At 42.7% G+C, this 21257-nt stretch overlaps 1 protein-coding gene across 1 annotated transcript in view; it reads left to right on the top strand.

Moving 5' to 3' along the window:
• TRPC4 (transient receptor potential cation channel subfamily C member 4) overlaps positions 1–21257 on the top strand; it is a 544275-nt gene that overhangs the window by 480118 nt on the left and 42900 nt on the right. Inside the window, 1 exon segment of the mRNA XM_029602745.1 lies at positions 17657–17851. Within this exon segment, the coding sequence (XP_029458605.1) occupies positions 17657–17851 (195 nt within the window).

Here is a 21257-nt window from a genome sequence, read left to right as displayed (position 1 = left end):
GGCTCCAAAGAAGGGAAAAAGGGCACAACAATATTGATATGACTCACACCCCCCCTCCCCCCCGCCCCCCAGCAAAGACAGGATGAGAGGGGCAAAGCAGCACCAAGTGTTTCATGAATAGCTCAAGGTAACATAAATTAGGAACAAAGAACCAAAAGTGGCAGAAAAAATAACCAAGGCAGTGATAGAAGGTTCTAAGCAGAAGAAAGAGTGGCATGAAGAACCCAAAGCACTGTGAGAGATGCAAAGAAGATACCCACAGTGGCAAGAACATAGTAAATGAGAGGCAAAGGGCATCAATCAAATTGGTTCAAAGTCCTAGGAGGGAGATGCCAGTGGAAACTGTAGAGAAGGACTTATTTCATTAATCTATGGTATCATTAATGTAAGTGGTTGCTGTTCAGGCTTAGAGATGATCTTCTCCTATGCGATAGTATAATCTCAACCTTGTCAATATCATCTGTCCCCTCCATTTCCTCACTGGAGATTAAAATGTTACTGACTAGGGGTCCCAAATTGTCTTCAGTCACTAGCTGTTAAATATTCTGTGATTTTTCTTATGAATCAGTTATTGGAAATACTGTCTCCATTACCTGAGAAGCACTAATAATGGAGGAGCATAGTGCTGATTTTGGGTGCTACTAATATCAGACAAGAACAATAGTAAAAACTGTAAGAGAAGGGAGTTTGAAGAAAAAACCCAAAAGGACATGAAACCAATAGTAGTAACTGGGTAAGATTTGTATAAAGCATTGGATTACCACAGCAAGACCAAGGGTTGGCAAGTACCTTAAGGGAATGTAATTTGGAAAAAAACTCTAAAACAGTTGGAGCAGAGATGGAAGCACCAAAAGCAATGGATAGGCAGACTAGGTAGGTTGTAATAGTCTTTTTTCTGCCATCATGTTTCTATGTTTTTATGGGAAGGTAGCTTGAAGCAGCAACAGTTGTGCTTCTGATGAAAATCACAAATGTTACATAAGAACAATACAGCAATAAGAGTGGCAAAAAGGCTCCAAGATCTACAGCAAGGGCTGAGGCAGGAAGAAGAATGGCATCAAAAGTCCAAAACACCAAGAAGGACAAAGCAGTACCAGGACTGGTATGAAGGGCCCAAAAGTCCATGAGTGGTGCAGCAGATATGCAAAGTATTGGATTTCCGTGGCAAGACCAAGAGTCAGCAAGTACCATAAGGGAATGAAATGAACTTTGAAGCAGAGCTCAAAGGTAACTAGTAGCTTGGAGCAGCAGCAGGAGCAGCAGTGGTACTGGTGATTATAAAAACAAACAGTAGGTGGATAGCAATGCATCAAGAAGAGTGGCACTGCATAGTAAACAGAGTTAGAATGCTTGGTAGTGACACACAGTATCTACTGGCTGGCTATGCTTATGTAGTGCACTACAGTTATACAGTACAATACTACACCCACCCAGTAACTTTCAGTCTGTGCAACAATGTCTCTCACACATTGTGTATTTGTGCCTGTTACTGTGCACACACACATACACACAAGCTCTGAGACAGAGAAGAAACAAACAAGGCTTAGGCTGGTGTTCACTGCAATCTGTCTCTGAAGATGACAGTAGGTACAGATTAGAAGAAAAGACTGCAGTAATCAGTGAGACAGAAAGACAGATTGGCATCAAAACCCACAAGGCATGAAATGTGGGGTATCACAAACAGCACAGAGGCATCAAACCCACCAAGGAATAGATTGTGGAGTAACACAAACAGCATGGAGGTATCAAAACACCCAATGTATAGAGTGCAATATATTGCAAACATCACAAAGACATCAAAATCTCCAAGTCATAGCTTGTCTTATATGACAAATAGCATGGAGGCATCAATCCCCTAAGAAGTAGAGTATGGATGATCGCAAACAGCATGGAGGCATCAAAATCCTCAAGGCACAGATTATGGGTATAACAAACAGCACAGAAGCATTACAACTCTCAAGGCATATTGAGAGAGACAAAAGGAACCAATAGTTGTATGAACAGCCCAATGTACCAAAAAAGCAGCAAATGCTGTACCAACAGTGGCATCTTAAGGAACTGTAAAGCAGCAAAACAGTAACTGTAGTGGCATGAGTTCTCCAAGCCAACATGCGAGAGCTGGGAGCAGGCCAGGAAAGAGGTGGGGTAAAAGGAGAAACTTGTATAACCCCTCCTCCTGGCGGTCACCTTCCCAGCTCTGGAGACCATTGGAGCAGCTCTGCTAGAATGGGGAAACTCTCAGAATCTCCAGGTCCCATGAGCTGTGGGGCAGGATCACCTGCAAGGCCCAAACTGGGCTGAAGAGAAAAAAAATATCTCAAACATCTACTATCCAGAAATCAATTAAGCTCCAAATATCAATAGTTTATTTAAGAAAAAATAAAAAGCTAAGTTAAAAAACCATCATGTCCAAAACACAGTCCAGTTCCATAGTCACTTCACTGGTCATACTGATCCACTCACAAAAAAATCACAATTCACTCAATTCTACTTCCTCAAATTTTGTACTATTACTCTTCTTTATTCTCCAAGAACCTCTGTGGAACCAAACTTAATATACAAGATTTTTCTCAACTTCTTTCCCCAGTATTTCTATATCCCATAACTTCACAGTAGAGTCTCTTCAATAAAGTATTTTTCTCAATCCTGTTCTCACACAGCATACTACTTTCCTCCCTGGCAACTCATCCCTTCATCAGCCACCACTGGAACTTCTCATAGGCACCACTATCCCTTGGATCCTGTAGAATTCCAACATCACATCTCTGACTCCAAAATTCAGCTCCTCACTTTCTTCAGTCAGTACTTTAGGGCCTCTGGAAACCCCAACTCCTTTGAGCACTCCACTTACAGCACCTATAGCACACCTGAAGGAGATACTTGCTGTCTCTCCAATCACTCTGATGGCATGGATCCTTCTGAGACTCATTACTAAGTGACCAACCCCTTCTACACTTGCAACACTTACTTTTATACTACTCTAATACCTTCCCCTATTGGACTGAGCCACACTGCCATTCATGCACTGGAACACTTCTCCACACACTCTGCTTGATCCTGAAGCTAAAAATTCCATATCATAACACATAGCACAACCATTTGTCCATCCAAGCACACATAGAATCTTGTGGTGCATAGTACCATTGCACCATCTAGTGGTCCTAGTGCCACACTTGCATTTTTTTCCTGAGCATGGGAAACAAAACTTGTGCTCAGATATCCTAGCCAATGGTGTTGACAGCAGTTGGACACAGGAAGAGTCATTTCCAAAGTCATTTCTGTAGGTAAAACAGTCCTTTACCTGTGTAAATGAGCCTTTACAAAATTACCTGCCTGATATGTGGGTAAAAGTATCCACATAGGGCTTATATTCATGTTCTTCTCCCCATAGCTTTAAGAGGCATTCTTCTAAGTTGGGCTGGAGAGTTTGGAATTATGTACATACTTTTGCATTTCCAAAGTTTGCAAATAATCCCCCCCCCCCACACACACACACACCCAAAAAAATATACTGTGCACATACATTAGCAACCGTAAAAATGTGCAGATAGGTTTGGTAAGATAACACTAAAGGGCAAATTACTTATACATAATGTTCCACTGCGATGGAAGGGAGCGGTAGGGGGCGCTTCCAGTAGCGGGACGAGTGGTGTGCGCCCTTGTGGTGAGACGGAGCCTCGTCTGGGAGTGGAGCTTGGAACTTGGGAGACAAGACGTGGAGCATGGAACTCAGGAGACAAGACATGGAGCATGGAACTCAGGAGGCAAGACATGGAGCATGGAACTCAGGAGACAAGATGTGGAGCTTGGAGCTCAGGAGACAAGATGTAGAGCTTGAAACTCAGGAGACAAGACGTGGCGAGCAAGGAACCTCAGTCACCCTACACAGCCCGTGGGCTGGGCGTGGACCACACTGTCCTCTATGTGCCCTACACAGCCAGATGGATGGTTGCAGACCACGAGAGGAGCGGGCAAGCTCTAGACACAACACAAGCCAGGAATGAGGTAAACCTCTTGGATTCTCCGGAGTTGGAACAGGATACATACTTGGAATAAAACACGGAACTTGGAATCCGGAACTCGGGCTTTAAAATCAAACAACCTCCGGAGGCACAGGATGCTCAGGACCTGGAACATCAGGATCAGGACATCAGGACTTGGACATCAGGACAAATCAAGGACATCTAGTAGATCTCAGGAACGAAGATGCCAGGCAGGAGCAGGATGCAGAGAAGTCCAAAGGAGGAGAAGCTCCCAGGAAGACTGGCTCCTTGCGAAGGTGAAGTTGAAATGGCAACTGAGCCCTTAAGTTGGGCTGGAACAGGAAACACCCACGTGATGTCATCCAGGGCCCACTCCCTCACTGGCCCTTTAAAATCAGGAGAGAGGTGCGGCCCTGCGCCTAAGGAGGACAGGAAACAGGAGTGCAGGACCTCGGACAGTGGCTATGCTGCTGCTGAAGCACAAGAGCAGGAGGAGGGCCGCAGGCAGGCCCCGACGTGGGAGGTGGCTTCCGAGCCGCAAAGAGGTCGTTGGGAACGGCTTCCCAGCTGCAAGCGAGTCTGGGGACTGTGGCCTCCTGGCCATGGAAGGAATATGACATCAGCGGCTCCTGCTGCTCCGGGACGCCGGCACGGCCCTGCCGTGCTGAAGAAGGGCAGCCTCCTGCCACGTAGGGATGTTCGGGGGCGGCTCCAGCCGCGGAGGAGAACCGCCACGCGGCTCCGTGCCGTGAGAGAGGCTGGAGTCCGCGGCTTCTGGCTGGCCACAGGAGCAGCAAAGATGGTGGCCTCCGGACCGCGGAAGGACAGCGTTGGGGAGACGGGTCAGCTGGCCGAAGAAGGTGAGAGGCTGCCCATAGCTCCGGCTGCGGGAGCATCGCAACACATAAGTGGTAATTTTAATAATGGCCCCATAAGTGCAAAGTCTGGGGGCACTTTCTACCCTTGGACTTTGCACTGATTTTCAAAGGAAAAGTTTACCAGGAAAACTACCCATTTACATTTAACTTGTGTGAGTAGTTTTTCCAAGAAAAATTATACTTCCCCGACATCAGCAACAGGAAGCCTTACTCTAATGGGGGTAAAAGTACACATACAGAGGCCCCAGATGTGTACTTTAAGCTTTATGTAGGGCAAGCAATATTCTAAAGCCCATTTCTGTGGGTAAAGCATTGTTTTCCCAACAGAAATGACTTGGTGAAGATTATTCACTGAAGATTCCAAAGAGAAGGGAAGTGATTATCATTGTGGTGATAACCCCTGATGGTAGAAATACTGCAATAAGGGGATAGTCACAGCAGAAACGTTCCTCCAGCCCTCAGCTGATGAGAACAATCAAAGTTGTCAATGTTTAGTGCCTTAATAATCATGTAACATGTCAGTGTTTCTGGCATTGTATATTGTGCAATGGAATTAGGCTCTCATTGAAGTAACGTTTTGTCAACTGTGAGCTGCCTCCAACAGTGCACCTTGCTTATCATTTTCTCTATCCACTAATCACTAGGGATAATTACTTTCTTGACCTATAATTACATTATTAGAAATAAAATTCTAAAATCTTCCTAGGCAATACCCAGAGGCTGGCACATATTATAAACTTAGCCCACTCATTGATCCACAAAATACTTTTCAATGAGGTAGAATTATTTTTAAACAGAACATTGCTATTCTACTTAGTATGAGATCGATTCCTACAAGCTGGACAAATTTATATTTAGCTACAGGAACTGATGTAAATTGTAAAGTTAATTGAAAGATAATCACATCTGTATTTTATTCTCTCCACCAGACTGAAGACAGGAATTGTTGTGGGTCTTCCATTAAACCTGCCTGCAGACTTCAATTAATCCAAAATAGGATCATCCAAATTTAGTCTGGCTGCAGTTTCAGAGACCATATTGCCCTGAGGCTAATTTTCAAAAGACCTTAGGCACCTAGCTTTAAGAATTTGGCTCATAAACCTTTGAATTTAGGGAGTAATTTGGTAACATCCCATTATAAATTAGATGGCAAAAACATAAGTTACACCAATTTTCAAAGGGAAAGTACACATGCATGTGCACAGTTTACCTTTTGAAAATTATTTTACAAAATTACATAATTACTAGCACACAATTACACCTGCTAAATTGTGAACAGAAATTTTCTGAGAAATTTTATATGCCTACTTTTCAAAATGCAAAAATATGGATATAAGCATAAACCCCTCCCTAACCCTGCTCCCAGGAACACCTCCACTCTGTCCTGGTAAACCTATGTGGTTACATGCCTTACAAGCATACGTTATCCGCATATCAGGCAGACAATTTTGTAAAAGGTAATTTCTACTTGAAAAACAGTGTTTCCACGTTAGAAGTCCTTTCGAAAATTCCCATCCTAAAAATTTTCTGGCAATGAATTACTAAATTTAGGTGCCTTAAATCACAAGGCACCTAAATTTAGGAATTTTAAAAGGAGGTAAAGGGAATAGACAGATCAAGGTTAGAAGGTTAGACACCTATTACTGATTTTCCGCACTAGATATCTAACTTGGGCGGCTTAATTTGAGAACTGACAGCGCAGGTCTAAATTTGGCCACCCGCATGCCAGTTGCCTACCATAATAAAAACTGTCTGTGTTGGAGGATCCACCAGGCCAGCTTCCCCTGTCCATTTGTCTTATGTTAAAAAAAAAAGTCTGAGGTCCATATTCAAACCATTTTGTCCAGCACACTTAGCAGAACAAATTATGGGATTTTAATTTCCTGCCATGCCAACCTCCACTGATTTAACTGAGTACATATTTAACTAGATAAAAGTTACCTAGACAAATAGGACTAATTCCTGGGGTATTCCAGAGAGGGGCTATCTTAGCTGGATAATGCCAATATTCAGCATTATCCAGTTAAGATATCCAGGTAAGTCTACATGTGATGGACAGCAATCCTAAAATTATCCAGTTAACCTTTCCTGCATAACTTGGACTTTCTCCACGTATATTCAGTAGGGAAGTGAGAAAATCCCACAAGTAAGAAGGCAGCATAGTAACCAGAATGAAATCATAGGAATGGGGAGCTAAACAAAAAGTCTTGTATTAGCAGGTAGATATGCTGATGCAGTAGTGAATTGGAGACCATTTAATATAGTGAATAGAAAATGGAGGACTGTGGATTGGGTAGTGCAAGGGGCTGGTTAAGGAGTGATGGAGGGATTTGTGTAATTATTAGGAGCAATCAGATAGGAAATAAAAGAGAGAAAGGTAAAACAAAAACAATTTGGAAAATCATATGTGTAAATGCCTCACAGAGGGATCTTGGTGGCAGGAGAAGACCACAGATAAAACAAGAGATGTTATAGAACAATGGTTTTAAGTTATGTTTGTACATGTATTCAGTTTTTCTAATGTTTTATGTCATAGTTATGTTAGTTTTTTATGTATTTGATTTTATGTTATTGTTACTATGTATGTTATTAGGTTTCCTTATGGATCCTTTAGTACACTGCCTAGGATATAGGTGATTTATCCCGCTCTCAGCAGGGCGGCAGGAAGGCTCTTTAAAGCTCTATATGGTGATGTGGAATGTAATACACTGAAGTTTCAGATATTCTTTCCAGAACAATGGGTGATATTATTTGCTTTACATTCAAATATAGATGTTCCTAATGATTGTATGCCCTGAGGAAGCTTGTAGGGGTGAAACATTCAGACTTTGTCAGGGTTTCTGGTAAAGGGAAGACATCTTATGTGTATTATAGATGTCAGCACTGACTGCAGTAACAAGCCAACTATGGATTGATTTTTATGGGAAGACAGAATAACATCTGTTATGTTCAGTATCGGCTGTTATAAATAGTTCATCTAAGGATTATTTTAGCTGGACTCTAATTTATTATGACATTTTAATATTTTTGTATTGAAGATTGTGCTATTTTGCTATCTTGTATTTTTGTATACTGATTTCAATTCATTGAATATGTTCTAATAAAAGTTGCTTTATTTTTTCATTAGTGTTCTGCAATAATAATCTTCATTTCTATATGAATTTTTGAACAGGTTTCTGCTTGCTATTTTTTTTTGCTTTACTATATATATGTATTTCTCCCAGGACAAGCAGGGTGGTAATCCTCACATGTGGGTGACATCACTGGATGTAGCCATATCACGGAAAACATTTCTGTCAAAGTTTCTAGAACTTTTGACTGGCACACTGAGCATGCCATAATCCCTGTAGTCATAGGGGTCTTTATGTCAGGAACAATATCCAAGCATCTGAGCTGAAGGAAGATGGGGCAAAGAAGCACTATGGGCTGACCTAAACAAAGATGATGGGGCTTCCATTTCTATTGGAGTGATTTACAGGCCTCCAAATCAAATAGAACAGCTTGACAAAGCTCTAGTTGAAGACATACAAAAGATGGGAAAGAAGGGAGAAGTGGTGATTGTTGGAGATTTTAATATGACGGATGTAGACTGGAGAATCCCTTCTGCAGAATCTAACAGTAGTAGAGAGATAGTGGATGCCCTGCAAGGGGCTTTGTTCAAACAAATGGTAATGGAACCCATGAGGGAGGGAGCTATACTCAATTTAGTTATCACTAATGGAGATAACATCTCTAATGTCCAGGTGGGTGCCCACCTCACCACCAGTGATCATCATAAAGTATGGATTCATATCACAAATAAGATACGGAGAAGTAGCCCGAAGACTCAAGTTTTGCAGTTCAAAAACACGGACTTTGAAGAAATGGGGAAGTACCTGGAGGAAGAACTAGAAGGCTGGAAGAATGAGAGAGATGTTGAACAACAGTGGACCAAACTAAAAAGAGCAATTACCAAGGCAACTAATCTATATGTTAGAAAAGTAAAGAGAAGCAAGAGAAAATGAGACCTATCTGGTTCTCAAAGGAGGTGGTTGAGAAAATAAAAGCTAAAAGAACAGCATTCAAGAAATATAAAGAATCCCAAAGAGAAGAACACAAGGAAGAATATCTAGTGGAACTGAGGGAGACAAAGAAAGCAATCAAGAAAGCGAAAATTCAAGCGGAAGAAAGGATTGCCAAAGAGGTAAAGCAAGGTGACAAAACATTTTTCAGATACATCAGTGAAAGGAGAAAAGTCCAAAGTGGTATACTGAAATTGAAAGGTGAAAAGGATCAATGGGTGGAGACAGATGAAGAAATGGCAGAACTATTAAATGAATACTTCAGTTCTGTGTTCACGAAAGAAGACCCTGGAGAAGGACTGTCGCTAGTTAACAAGAAAATAGAGGGGAATGGAATAGATGTAACTCCATTTACAGTAGAGAATGTATGGGAAGAGCTGGGGAAACTGAAAGTGGACAAAGCCATGGGGCCTGATGAGATTCATCCAAGGATACTGATGGAGCTCAGAGATGTGCTGGCAGATCCGCTGTGTGACCTGTTCAATAGATCCCTAGAAACAGGAGTGGTGCTGAGTGATTGGAGAAGAGCAGTGATGATCCCGCTTCACAAGAGTGGAAACAGAGAGGAGGCTGAAAACTACAGACTGGTTAGCCTCACCTCGGTGGTGGGAAAAGTAATGGAGTCGCTGTTAAAAGAAGGAATAGTGAACTATCTATCTATTTATTTATTTATTTATTTTAAGTTTTTATATACCGAAGTTCTTGTATATAATACAAATCACCCCGGTTTACATTGAAACATAACAGTCACTCGGTAGCGAAAACATTGAACAATTAGAACCGAAGCTTGCAGAACCATACAGAGAAAATTTGAACATTTGTACATATATAACAATCGCTTGAGAATGTTAGCGGAATAGGCGAATAGGAGAAACATTTAGAACAAGCAGCAAAACAGGCAGTATATAAATAAATTCTAGGGATGTGAATCGTTTTTTGACGATTTAAAAAAAAATTGTCGATATTTTTTAAATTGTCAAACATCATTAGACTGCGCGATACAATACAAATTCCCCCGATTTATCATCAAAAATCGTTAAATCGGGCATGGGAATTATTTGGGGGGAGGGCGGGAAAACCGGCCCACCAAAACAACCCCTAAACCCACCCCGACCCTTTAAAACCAATCCCTTACCCTCCCCCACCCTCCCGAACCCCCCCCCCAAAATGTTAAATTACCTGGTGGTCCAGTGGGGAGGGGGTCCCGGCGCGATCTCCCGCTCTCGGGCCACCTGCACCATTTTGGTTGCCACTAATATAAATGGCACCGATGGCCCGATAAAAAAAAAACCCCACCCGACCCTTTAAACCGACCCCCTTAGCCTCCCCCACCCTCCTAACCCCCCCCAAAACCTTTTAAAATTACCTGGTGGTCCGGGGGGGGCCCAAGGAGCGATCTCCCACTCTCGGGCCATCGGCTGCCACTCATAAAGATGGCGCCGATGGCCCTTTGCCCTTACCATGTGACAGGGTATCTGTGACATTGGCCGGACCCTGTCACATGGTAGGAGCACTGGATGGCCGGCGCCATCTTTAAAGATGGCGCCGGCTCCAACACTGCTCTCTACATTAATGGTGGTGGTGGAAGGGAAATAGAACCAAAAAGTTACTAAGAGCCAAGAGTAACAGATAAATATGAGAAAATAAAGTGTGAAGCTTGCTGGGCAGACTGGATGGGCCGTTTGGTCTTCTTCTGCCGTCATTTCTATGTTTCTATGTTTCTATGTTTCAGTCCCTTTTTTTCCACGCTACAGTTTGCCTCATGGTTAGGATCTCTGTGAGAACTCTCTCACAAAATTTTCCTCAAGGTAAAAACTTGAAGATTACATCAGTAAAAAGTTCCCTCATAGGGGTCTCCCATCGCGATATTAGTTTTTCATCGCTCGGTGAGTAAACATTCACTGTCCCTGGTCGGTTCCTGCCCCTACCTTTTTTCAGTGTCCGCAGGCCATCGACCATTTTTGGGCCTCAACCTCTGTCATCATGCCATCATGGTTAACTTGTTTTGTTGCCTATTCAGGGAGCAGAATCTGTCCATTTTGTGATTCAGTTTGGACGCAAAGAGGTCTATTGTTGGTTGACCCCAGCGTTGGAAGATTCTGGTCATTACCACAGGATCCAGAGACCACTCGTGGGGATGGAACTGTCAGCTGAGGCAATCTGCTACTATGTTCTGTATGCCTGCCAGATAAGTGGCCCAGAGATACATGGAGTATGCAAGGGCCCAGGCCCAGATCTGCGCGGCTTCTTGGCAGAGGAGATAAGAGCCTGTGCTGCCCTGCTTGTTCAAGTACCACGTTGCAACTGTGTTGTCTGTTTGTATGAGAACAGTCTTGTGAGAAAGGCAGTCCTTGAATGCATATAGAGCATAACGTATAGCTCGAAGCTCTAGGAAGTTGATCTGAAAAGTTGCTTCGAGCTGTGTCCAAGTACCTTGAGTTTAAAGATTGTTCACATGAGCTCCCTAACCCAAGTTGGATGTGTCTGTGGTTAATGTTACTTGCGGTAGGGGCAGGAACCGACTGGGGACAGTGAATGTTTACTCACCGAGCAATGAAAAACTAATATCATGATGGGAGACCCCTATGAGGGAACATTTTACTCAAGTAATCTTCAAGTTTTTTCCATGAGGAAAATTTTGTGAGAGAGCTCTCACAGAGAGACTGAAGGGTGACCCCTCTGGCTACAGGGATTATGGCATGCTGGGCATGCTCAGTGTGCCTGTCAAAAGTTCTACAACAGGACAAAGGGTCATTGATACTCATAGCCCCGTATTGGCCTCGACAAGTATGGTTTCCCATGCTTCTCAACCTCTCGATCAGACAACCCATTCACTTGGGCACAGCGCCCACTCTCATAACTCAGAACCAAGGCATGTTACACCATCCGAACCTTCAGACCCTATCCCTCACAGCCTGGATGTCAAAAGCTTGATCCTGCAACTGCTCAGTCTTTCAATTGATGTCTCTCAAGTGCTTGTAGCCTCACGAAAGCCTTCCACATGAAAATCTTATCGTTCTAAGTGGAATAGGTATACCATATGGTGCACGCAAAAAGGTATCAACCTCTTTTCCTGCCCCACTCTGTCTCTATTAGACTATCTCTGGCACCTTTCAGACTCTGGTCTCCAGACTTCTTTGGTGAGGGTACACCTAAGTGCCATCTCAGCGTACCACAAGGGAGTTGGGAATGCCCCAGTAACAGCACATCCCCTTGTGAATAGGTTTATGAGGGGCTTACTACAACTCAAGCCCCCTCTATGGCCACCAGTCACTGAGTGGGACCTGAGTGGGACATGAATGTAGTACTTACAAGGCTCATGCGCTCCCCGTTTGAGCCTTTGCACTCCTGCACTGTTAAATTTCTTACATGGAAAGTCTTCTTGCTAGTAACTAGGGATGTGAGTCATTTTTTGACGATTTAAAATATCATCCGATATTTTTTAAATCGTCATTAATCGTTAAAGAGTGCGATACAATAGAAATTCCACCGATTTATCGTGAAAAAATTGTTAATCGGGTTAGTGCACACTAACAGGAGTTAGGACACAACCTAAAAACCCACCCCGACCCTTTAAAACCGCTCCCTTAGCCTCCACCACCCTCCCGACCCCCCAAAAACATTTTAAAATTACCTAGTGGTTCAGCAGGGGTCCCGGGAGCATTCTCTCACGCTCAGGCTGTCGGCCAATAAACAAAAAACCCACCCCGACCCTTTAAAACTGTTCCCTTGGCATCCACCACCCTCCTGACCCCCCCAAAAATGTTTTAAAATTACCTGGTGGTCCAGTGGGCCCAGGGAGCGATCTCCCGCTCTTGGGCCATCGGCTGCCACTAATAAAAATGGCGCCGATGGCCTTTTGCCCTTACCATGTGACAGGGTAACCGTGCCATTGACTAGCCCCTGTGATATGGTAGGAGCACTGGACGGCCGGCGCCATTTTTAAAGATGGCGCCGGCCGTCCACTGGATGGCCTGCGTCATTTTTATGGCCTAGCACCTCCTTTTACCGCGGGCCCTAATTTGCATAGGCCACCCTCCTGAATTGCGCGCCCAAGAGAATGGCCTGTACGCGCGCCGGGGAGCAGGCGCTCGCCAGCTCTCCCGCGCGTTTTTCTGTATCGGCCTATAAGTGGATAAATGGCTTTTGAAAATTGTTACAATAGTAGTTACGTTTACAAGAGTAACTCCTTTTGAAAATTACCCTCTTTATCTTTAAGTGCTGGCCACAGAATTCACACAACTCGAGGGTTAAATCAAACACTCAACTTTTATTTTTTGGAATGTTACGGGCTTAAGGGCTAGTGTTGCTATATTTGAATTCTGACCTGAAGAAGAGCGTTTTAGCTCTTGAAAGCTAGTCAAGGAATGCACTGGGATGGTAACTTTTAAACAGCTGCTCAGGCACACATGTACACGCATACGCCGGTTCATGTCCAGAGACGCTGCAATTTTATAACATATACGTGTATATGCAAGCATGTTATAAAATAGGCTGAATGTGCATACATGTGCACACAATTTATATGGATGTGCACATGTGCACACAAATGCTGCCTCTACCGCATAAGTGGGGGTAATTTTATAAGGGATGTGCCCTGACGCCATACCGTATTTTCCCAGTTTGTTCCCAGTTCACCCAGTTTAGAGATAGCAATTCCAAACTCCCTAATTTATTTGCCTCCTTTCCCTCTATTAGCCCCAACCCTTAAAACCCCACTGACATGCCTAGATATTTTGGTTTTGTACTTACATGCCATCCATAGCAGTAGTAAAATGACATGGCAGGGGATCCCAGCGCTCACCTTTGCGCGTAAGTATTTACGTGCATATCTCTTGGCCTTCCCTGACATGCCTCTGACCCGCCCAGACCATGACCATGCTCCGCCTTTTTTTCTGAACTTTTGACTTGTGTGCATACCAGGGGATATGTATGTAAATGGGCTTCTTTTAAAATCCCCGTGCTGTGCGCCGGTCCCTCTTGTGTGCCTATCTCCTGGTTTTGGTGTGTGTAGGGCTTTTAAAATTCACTTTTAAGTTAGTGCAATAAAAAGGTATCACTTTTTATTTGTCATTCTGTATTTCTGTGCAAGTGGACTAAAAGGGCAGCCAAATTATTTTGAAATACAGCAACAATGGAACAAGAGCTACTGAGGATTGCTTCTGCCCCTCTTTGGAGCCTGGGCTTTGTGGGTAAGCTGGCACTTTTCAACTTGTTATTTTAAATTCAAAGCTACAATCCCATCAATGCAAAAAAATGTAATTGTAATGAAAACATCAAGCCATGCCTTCTAAGACTGGGTAATGAAGTTGGTCCTTCATTTTAAGTAGTGCTGGACATAAAGTAGAATGATGGTAGTACTGATGAGATAAGACAGTCTTTGTACTTTTACTCTGACTGGCTTGTTCATTCCTAAGACAAAGTTATGCATGAATAGATTTCTTTTTTTTTGCATTCTTACCCTGGAAGAGTCTATTATCTGGATTTTCCCCCATTTATACGGTCTATAACAGCAACACAACACTTTTAAAAAGAAAAGTAAGCTATTGAACATGTATTACTGTTTCAATTATTTTCCTGTATCACCTCAGTTAACTCAAACAAAACAAACCATCTAGGGGATAATTTTGAACACAGCCTGCCTAGTTGCAGGCACCTTAGTGGATGCAAAGCTTTCACTGAATTTCAAAGGGAAGCTATCTGGGAGTAGTTTCCCTTTGAAAGATGACTGCAAGCAAGTATGCATTCAAATGGTGCACCTACTTTGCAGGGCACTAATTATTCCCCTCACCGAGACACACCCCGACATTTCCTCTTTTCAACCCCTATTAAGAGTGCCTGTGCTGTGAAAGCTTGTGCAATGCTTTTAGTCACTCCTAGCAAAGCAGTCTGCCTGGGTAAATGCCTTTGAAAGCTTTCTTCATAATTTTGCTGCAGCTCCTCTTCCCAAAATGATAAACACAACTGCCTATCTGGTATGTTCACTTGACAGCACATTATTTTTGTTATTGGCAAGTAGATACCTGGTTATTTCAGCATTGATCCTAAACTTTGAGTCAGCAGCATATTGCAATATACTACATGCTAGACATCACCTATTTCCAGTGAGTTACAAGAAGGAAGGAAATCATTACTTCTAACATTAGTGCTATATCTGTTCTCACTGATGCTTTTTTTTAACCCATTATTTCAGTTTCTGAAAAAGTTAAAGGACATAACATTACCTTTAACAATGGTTTATTGCCTATTCAAACAACATGCTTTGTAATTCAGAAATGTTTCTGTGTTCTATGAACTTGGCACAATGAGGTACATGTAAGTACATCTACATCCATGATTACATGGTGCCAGCGGAGGAACAATGACATCAGTACACATGACTATGTGCTATCACTGGAACCCCCAGAAATGACCCTTCAGATGCTGTGGATAATGGAAGTTATTTGTACAGTAACCCAGTCTTCAATGTTACTCAAATTGATCTTGTGACATTTGGAAGCAGAATGGGTATAAAAATGGGTATCTATTTCCTTGTTATATATCCTTGATATATCCTTGATACTTGTTCAATATTCCCATACATATCATTGATACTATTTCCTTGATACATGTTCAATTTTTCCAAATTCCTCAATATAATGTAAGCAACCTTGCAATTATTTGATAACCTTCCCCTTAATATACTTGAAGCAATCTTAGTATATTTGAAGCAATTTTGTTCTGTGTATATAGTTCCCTTACATTTGCTCTCCTCTTCTGTATCACCTCATGTATTCATATTTCCATCTTTAATGAATCTTCCTGACTGAAGGTTTCCTTGTACCCATATATTTCCATATATAGTTAACTTAAACCCTCATATATCCGTATATAGTTAATCATTCTGACATATATATTGTTCATGGCATTGCATAGATGTTACAAAACGCAACAGCAAGGATTCTAACAAAGTCCAACAAAAGGGACCATATAACACCCATTCTAAAGAATCTCCACTGGCTCCCAATCAAACTTAGAATCCGCTTCAAACTATTATCAATCATCCACAAAGTCATTCACAACATCACTCCGCTGGACCTCAGGATTCCTCTGCAACTTCACACCTCCTCCCGTCCGCTGAGATTAGCACAGAGAGGCACTCTACAGGCCCCACCTATCAAAATGACACTAAGAAAAAGAGCTCTTTCCACCGCTGGTCCCAAACAGTGGAACTCGCTCCCACCTGACCTCAGGCTGGAACAATGCCCAATCACGTTCAAGAGAAGACTCAAGACTTGGTTGTTCTGTCAAGCCTTCCCTTAAGCAATACTCTGCCTCCACAGCTCCCACGGACTGGCCCCACCCAGGGCAAACCTCTAAGTACCCGTTCTCATATTTAACAAAGCTATAGCAGCACTTTTCCCTCTACCCCTCCCTTAGTCAGCCTTCCCCACTCCAGTGGTTCTAGGCCCCACAAGTCCAGTTTTCTCCTACTTTTACACCTTGTTCTACCAAGTTATTTGTATCCAAGTTGTTTTCCTCCTTGTTCATTGTAAGACATATCTTATGTCATTGTTTTGGATGTAAACCGAAGTGATTAGTAACTCTGTTACCTGAACCTCGGTATAAAAAAGTTATAAATAAATAAATAAATATTTGTTCTCCTGTTTCTTGTTAAACGCAACTTAAACGTAGTTTATTGTTTACTGTTAACCGATGTGATATCATTGATGAATGTGGGTATATAAAACCATTAAATAAATAAATAAAATAAATGTTACCCTGTCATGTCATAATAATAATTACTAGGGAGTTGATATAACTATTATGGTGGGTATAACATCCATAGCTTGTACATGAGAGCGTGATTTTGTGACTTGTTCATTGTTTTTAAGAAGCTCCTAGCTGGTGTTACAAAGTGAAATTTAGAGCTACATTTTCAAAGGTGTAAAGCTATGCTCCTAAATCTGTAGTTAGGCTCCTAATGTTAGATGGAAAAAAAAATGGAGTAAACTTTCAACGATCCCTAGATGTCCAACATTGCTGAATAGAGGGGGAAAGAGGTCTCAGTCATCACACAATGATGAGATGTACTGACTATACCCAGGGCACACATGTATGGTTTTTAGTTTTCTTTCAAAAATGATCAATGCTAGTGTACACATAATCTAAGTAATTGCCCTGAGCACACTAACAGTAAAACAGTCATTTCTTATAAACAAGTAAAATCTTTTATATTTAGTAAATTCAAAGTATGATCTTCTGTCCTTTCCATATTGCCAAGTTTTGTTTAAATGTAAGGTTTTCAATTTTCATCATGATTATCTTGAAGGATATATTTCATCAGTGCATTGTTAGCTTATCTGCATCAATAAACCACAAATCACTCATACTGCATGTAGTTATTGCAATTAAAGTGCCATGAATAATAATTACAAGGAAATAAAATGACACCTACAGTATAAAATTAATAAGGATCTTCAATGTATAACAAATGACATGGTGCATAAACACTTTGGGGAGCAATATAATACAGTAAAATTATAAAAGAAGCTCTTCTTTTTGTATTTAAATGATGTTGATGCAGAAAAGTTTTGTTGTTTTACATACTGATATTATTTTAAGGGTTAAAACAGATCAGACTTAATATTTACAAAGTCTAAAAAGCAGTGCGCATTCAATGTAATTACTGCAGTAAGAGCTGATCAGATTTTGTATAGTGGAATCTTATGCAGTTTCTTCTCCTTCTGTTTAGGATCATGCAGACATTGAGTGGAAATTTGCAAGGACAAAGCTTTGGATGAGTTACTTTGAAGAAGGAGGAACTCTTCCACCTCCCTTTAATATCATTCCAAGCCCAAAGTCATTATGGTACTTCTGTAAATGGATAAGGAAGCATGTGTGTAAGAAAAACAGTCGAAGAAAACCTGAAAGTTTTGGAACAATAGGGGTAAGGTGTATAGCAAGCTACCATGGTGTAATTGTGTAATTCAAGTTTTATTTACAATTTTGGTTATGCACAAGATGGCTTGAATTATGAAAATGTAACTCCATTCAAGGATACATAAAATAGCAAGAGGCTCTGATCCATTAGAGTAAGTGACAGTCTCTCTAATTTATTTGGTTTGGCAGTTTGTGTCATTCAGATCATGACGTGGGCCCAGCTAAACTGTTGGGTAAGGTACTCTTCTTTGACTGATCAGAGAATCATCCAATAACCTCCACTCTATTAACCCTGTCCCTCATTTTGGCCTGATTTTCAAAAGCATTTACATGCTTGTAAATTAGTTTTACATGTTTAAATGTTTTACATGTTTAAAAGTTGTTAAATAAATAAATAAATGCATTTTACCCACGGGCTTTTGAAAATTGCTAAAATATATGCCATTGAATTGTTCATAGGATTTACCTGCATAACAGGCTGATACAGTACAGTGTGCTTCGACGTGCTAGCTTTACCCCTTATACAGTAAGGGGTAATAGCGCATCGAAAACGCGCATTCAACCCCCCCCCCCCCCCCCCCGAAACTAATAGTGCCCGCAACATGCAAATGCATGTTGATGGCTCTATTAGTTATTCCTGAGTGATACAAGCCAAGCCGCACATTTTACTTTCAGAAATTAACGCCTGCCCAAAGGCTGGCTTTAATTTCTGCCGGCGCCGGGGAAGTGTACAAAAAAAAAACTGCTTTTCTGTACACCCTCTGACTTAATATCATAGCGATATTAAGTCGGAGGCCCCAAAAGTAAAAAAAAAAGTAAAAATTAAAAAAAAAAAAATTAGAAATCGGCCCACGGCCCGCGGGTTAGAAGACGGATGCTCAATTATGCCGGTGTCTGTTTTCCAAACCTGTGGCTGTCAGCAGGTTTGAGAACCAACACCGACAAAATTGAGCGTCGGCTGTCAAACCCGCTGACAGCCGCCGCTCCTGTCAAAAAGGAGGTGCTAAGGATGCGCTAGTGTCCCTAGCACCCTCCTGAATTGCGCGCCCAAGAGAGTGGCCTGTGCGTGTGGAGGGTAGGGATGTGCAGAGCAAAAGTTTAAGTTCATATGTCCATATGTCCAAAGGGGGTCCCATTTGCGGTCAATATGGACATAAACAGAATTCAATGAGTTGAGTATATGTCCATATGTGCAAATAAAAATTTAAACCCCTCACCCTCCTTAATCCCCCCCCCCCCCCAAGACTTACCACAACTCCCTGGTGGTCCAGCGGGGTCAGGACGCCATTTCTGACCAACTTTGCAAGGAGCACGTGACGTTGGCGTCACGTCGGAGTGACGCGGCGTCACGTGATTCCCCGCGGGTTCACGCCGGAACACTCGTTCGGCCCAAAAGGAACTTTTGGCCAGCTTGGGGGGGCCTCCTGACACCCCCAAGCTGGCCAAAAGTTTCTTTTGGGCCGAACGAGGGTGCCGGAGGGAACTCGCGGGGAATCACGTGACGCCGCGTCACTGCGACGTGGCGCCGACGTCACGTGATTCCCCGCGGGGTCGCTTCCGGGATCCTCGTTCGCCCAAAAGGAACTTTTGGCCAGCTTGGGGGTGTCAGGAGGCCCCCCCAAGCTGGCCAAAAGTTCCTTTTGGGCCGAACGAGGATCCCGGAAGCGACCCCGCGGGGAATCACGTGACGTCGGCGTGACGTGGCGTCACGTGATTCCCCGCGAGTTCCCTCCTGCACCCTCGTTCGGGCGCGAACCCGCGGGGAATCACGTGACGCCGCGTCACTCCGACGTGGCGCCGACGTCACGTGCTCCTCGGAAAGGCTTTCAGAAATGGCGTCCTCACTCCTCGCTGGATCACCAGGGAGTTGTGGTAAGTCTTTGGGGGGGGGGGATTAAGGAAGGTGAGGGGTTTAAATTTTTATTTTGGATCAACAATCGCGATTTCCAACTTATCCAACATAGCTATGTTGAATAAGTTGGAAATCCGATTGTTTATGTCTTATCACTTTTTTAAGTTAAAAAAAAAAAATAAGTAGCGTTTTACATTTATGTTCAATACGAATGCACACCCCTAGTGGAGGGAGAGCAGGCGCTCGCCAGCTCTCCCGCGCGTTTTTCTGTATCGGCCTGTAAGTGGATAAATGGCTTTTGAAAATTGTTACAATAGTAATTACGTTTACAAGAGTAACTCCTTTTGAAAATTACCCTCTTTATCTTTAAGTGCTGGCCACAGAATTCACACCACTCGAGGGTTAAATCAAACACTCAACTTTTATTTTTTGGAATGTCCAGCCAGCAACTATGCAGAGAATTAATAGCAAGTATACAGAGCTTAATGAATTATTCAGTCAATGAAATACTCAGCCAAGTAAAATATTTAATAAACAAAGGTAATGATTTGCATCCCAAAGTTCTGGAATACTTCCTGCCCCTTCAACATCTCCTCTCCCCTCCATAGCACACTGTCAAAATATAGAGCATATATCCTCCTCTCCAATAATCTTGTGCTATACTCCAAAACACTTTTCTCATCTTCACAAAGGAACATATAAAACAAAAACACCCCCTTCAAGTTTCTCCTTCCCTGCACATCCTGAACTCTTGCTTTCTGAGTCCATACTCCACCTTCTCCATCCCCATTTTCTACTCGTGGCTCCCTGAGCACCAGACATTTCTTCTTATTCTTAATCCTGGATCCCCTTTCCAGCATTGTGTAGGCTTCCCTGGTATCCTTCACTTGTCAGTCCTTTGAGGGGATTTCCTCCTCTTAGGCAGCCCATTCTCTGCCTCACTTATTTCCATCCTCTGGCTGTTTTCCTTGGGAGGAGGAAGCCCTTCTTCTCCTGCTCCTGACCATGGGCCTCTCTCCTTGAAGGGAAAAGCCTCCTACAGTGCTCACTACCTAATGGAGGGGCCCGCAGGCCACTCCAGACTCTCCCTACATCCTGGAGGTCCCTCTCTTTTTCCAAACTGCAACCAAGCAGGGCTGGATTCATGATTTTGGTGCCCATAGGCAGAATGCCATGGTGGTGCCTCTTTGAAACTGTGTCAGCACATTGCCCTAAAGCAAGTGGAAGCAGGGTCCTCTTTGACCTGGATATTTGATGTCTTCAGAATTTGGTGCTCTAGGTAGTCGCCTATGCTGCCTATGCCTAAATCCGGGACTTCAACCAAGAAGGGGATTCATGCCATAGTGACCCAAGTTTTATACCCCTGGAAGACATTCCCTCACCAATCAGAACTCCCTTACCTTCTTAAAGGAAAATTTGCCACAACATCCTTAAAAATCATTCAGTTTAAAACATCTCAGTGGAACACAATACAAACAATTGGTCAGCACTATGCCAACTGCCATCTAATGGTCTCTCAGCAGTATTGCCAGCAAAATAATCTAGTCTTTCCCATAATACT

This window comes from Rhinatrema bivittatum, chromosome 5 (genome assembly GCF_901001135.1).
Source record: "Rhinatrema bivittatum chromosome 5, aRhiBiv1.1, whole genome shotgun sequence".
NCBI classification, from domain to species: domain Eukaryota; kingdom Metazoa; phylum Chordata; class Amphibia; order Gymnophiona; family Rhinatrematidae; genus Rhinatrema; species Rhinatrema bivittatum.
The sequence above is the reverse complement of the archived record's forward strand: the minus strand, read 5'-3'. Positions and strand labels throughout refer to the sequence as shown.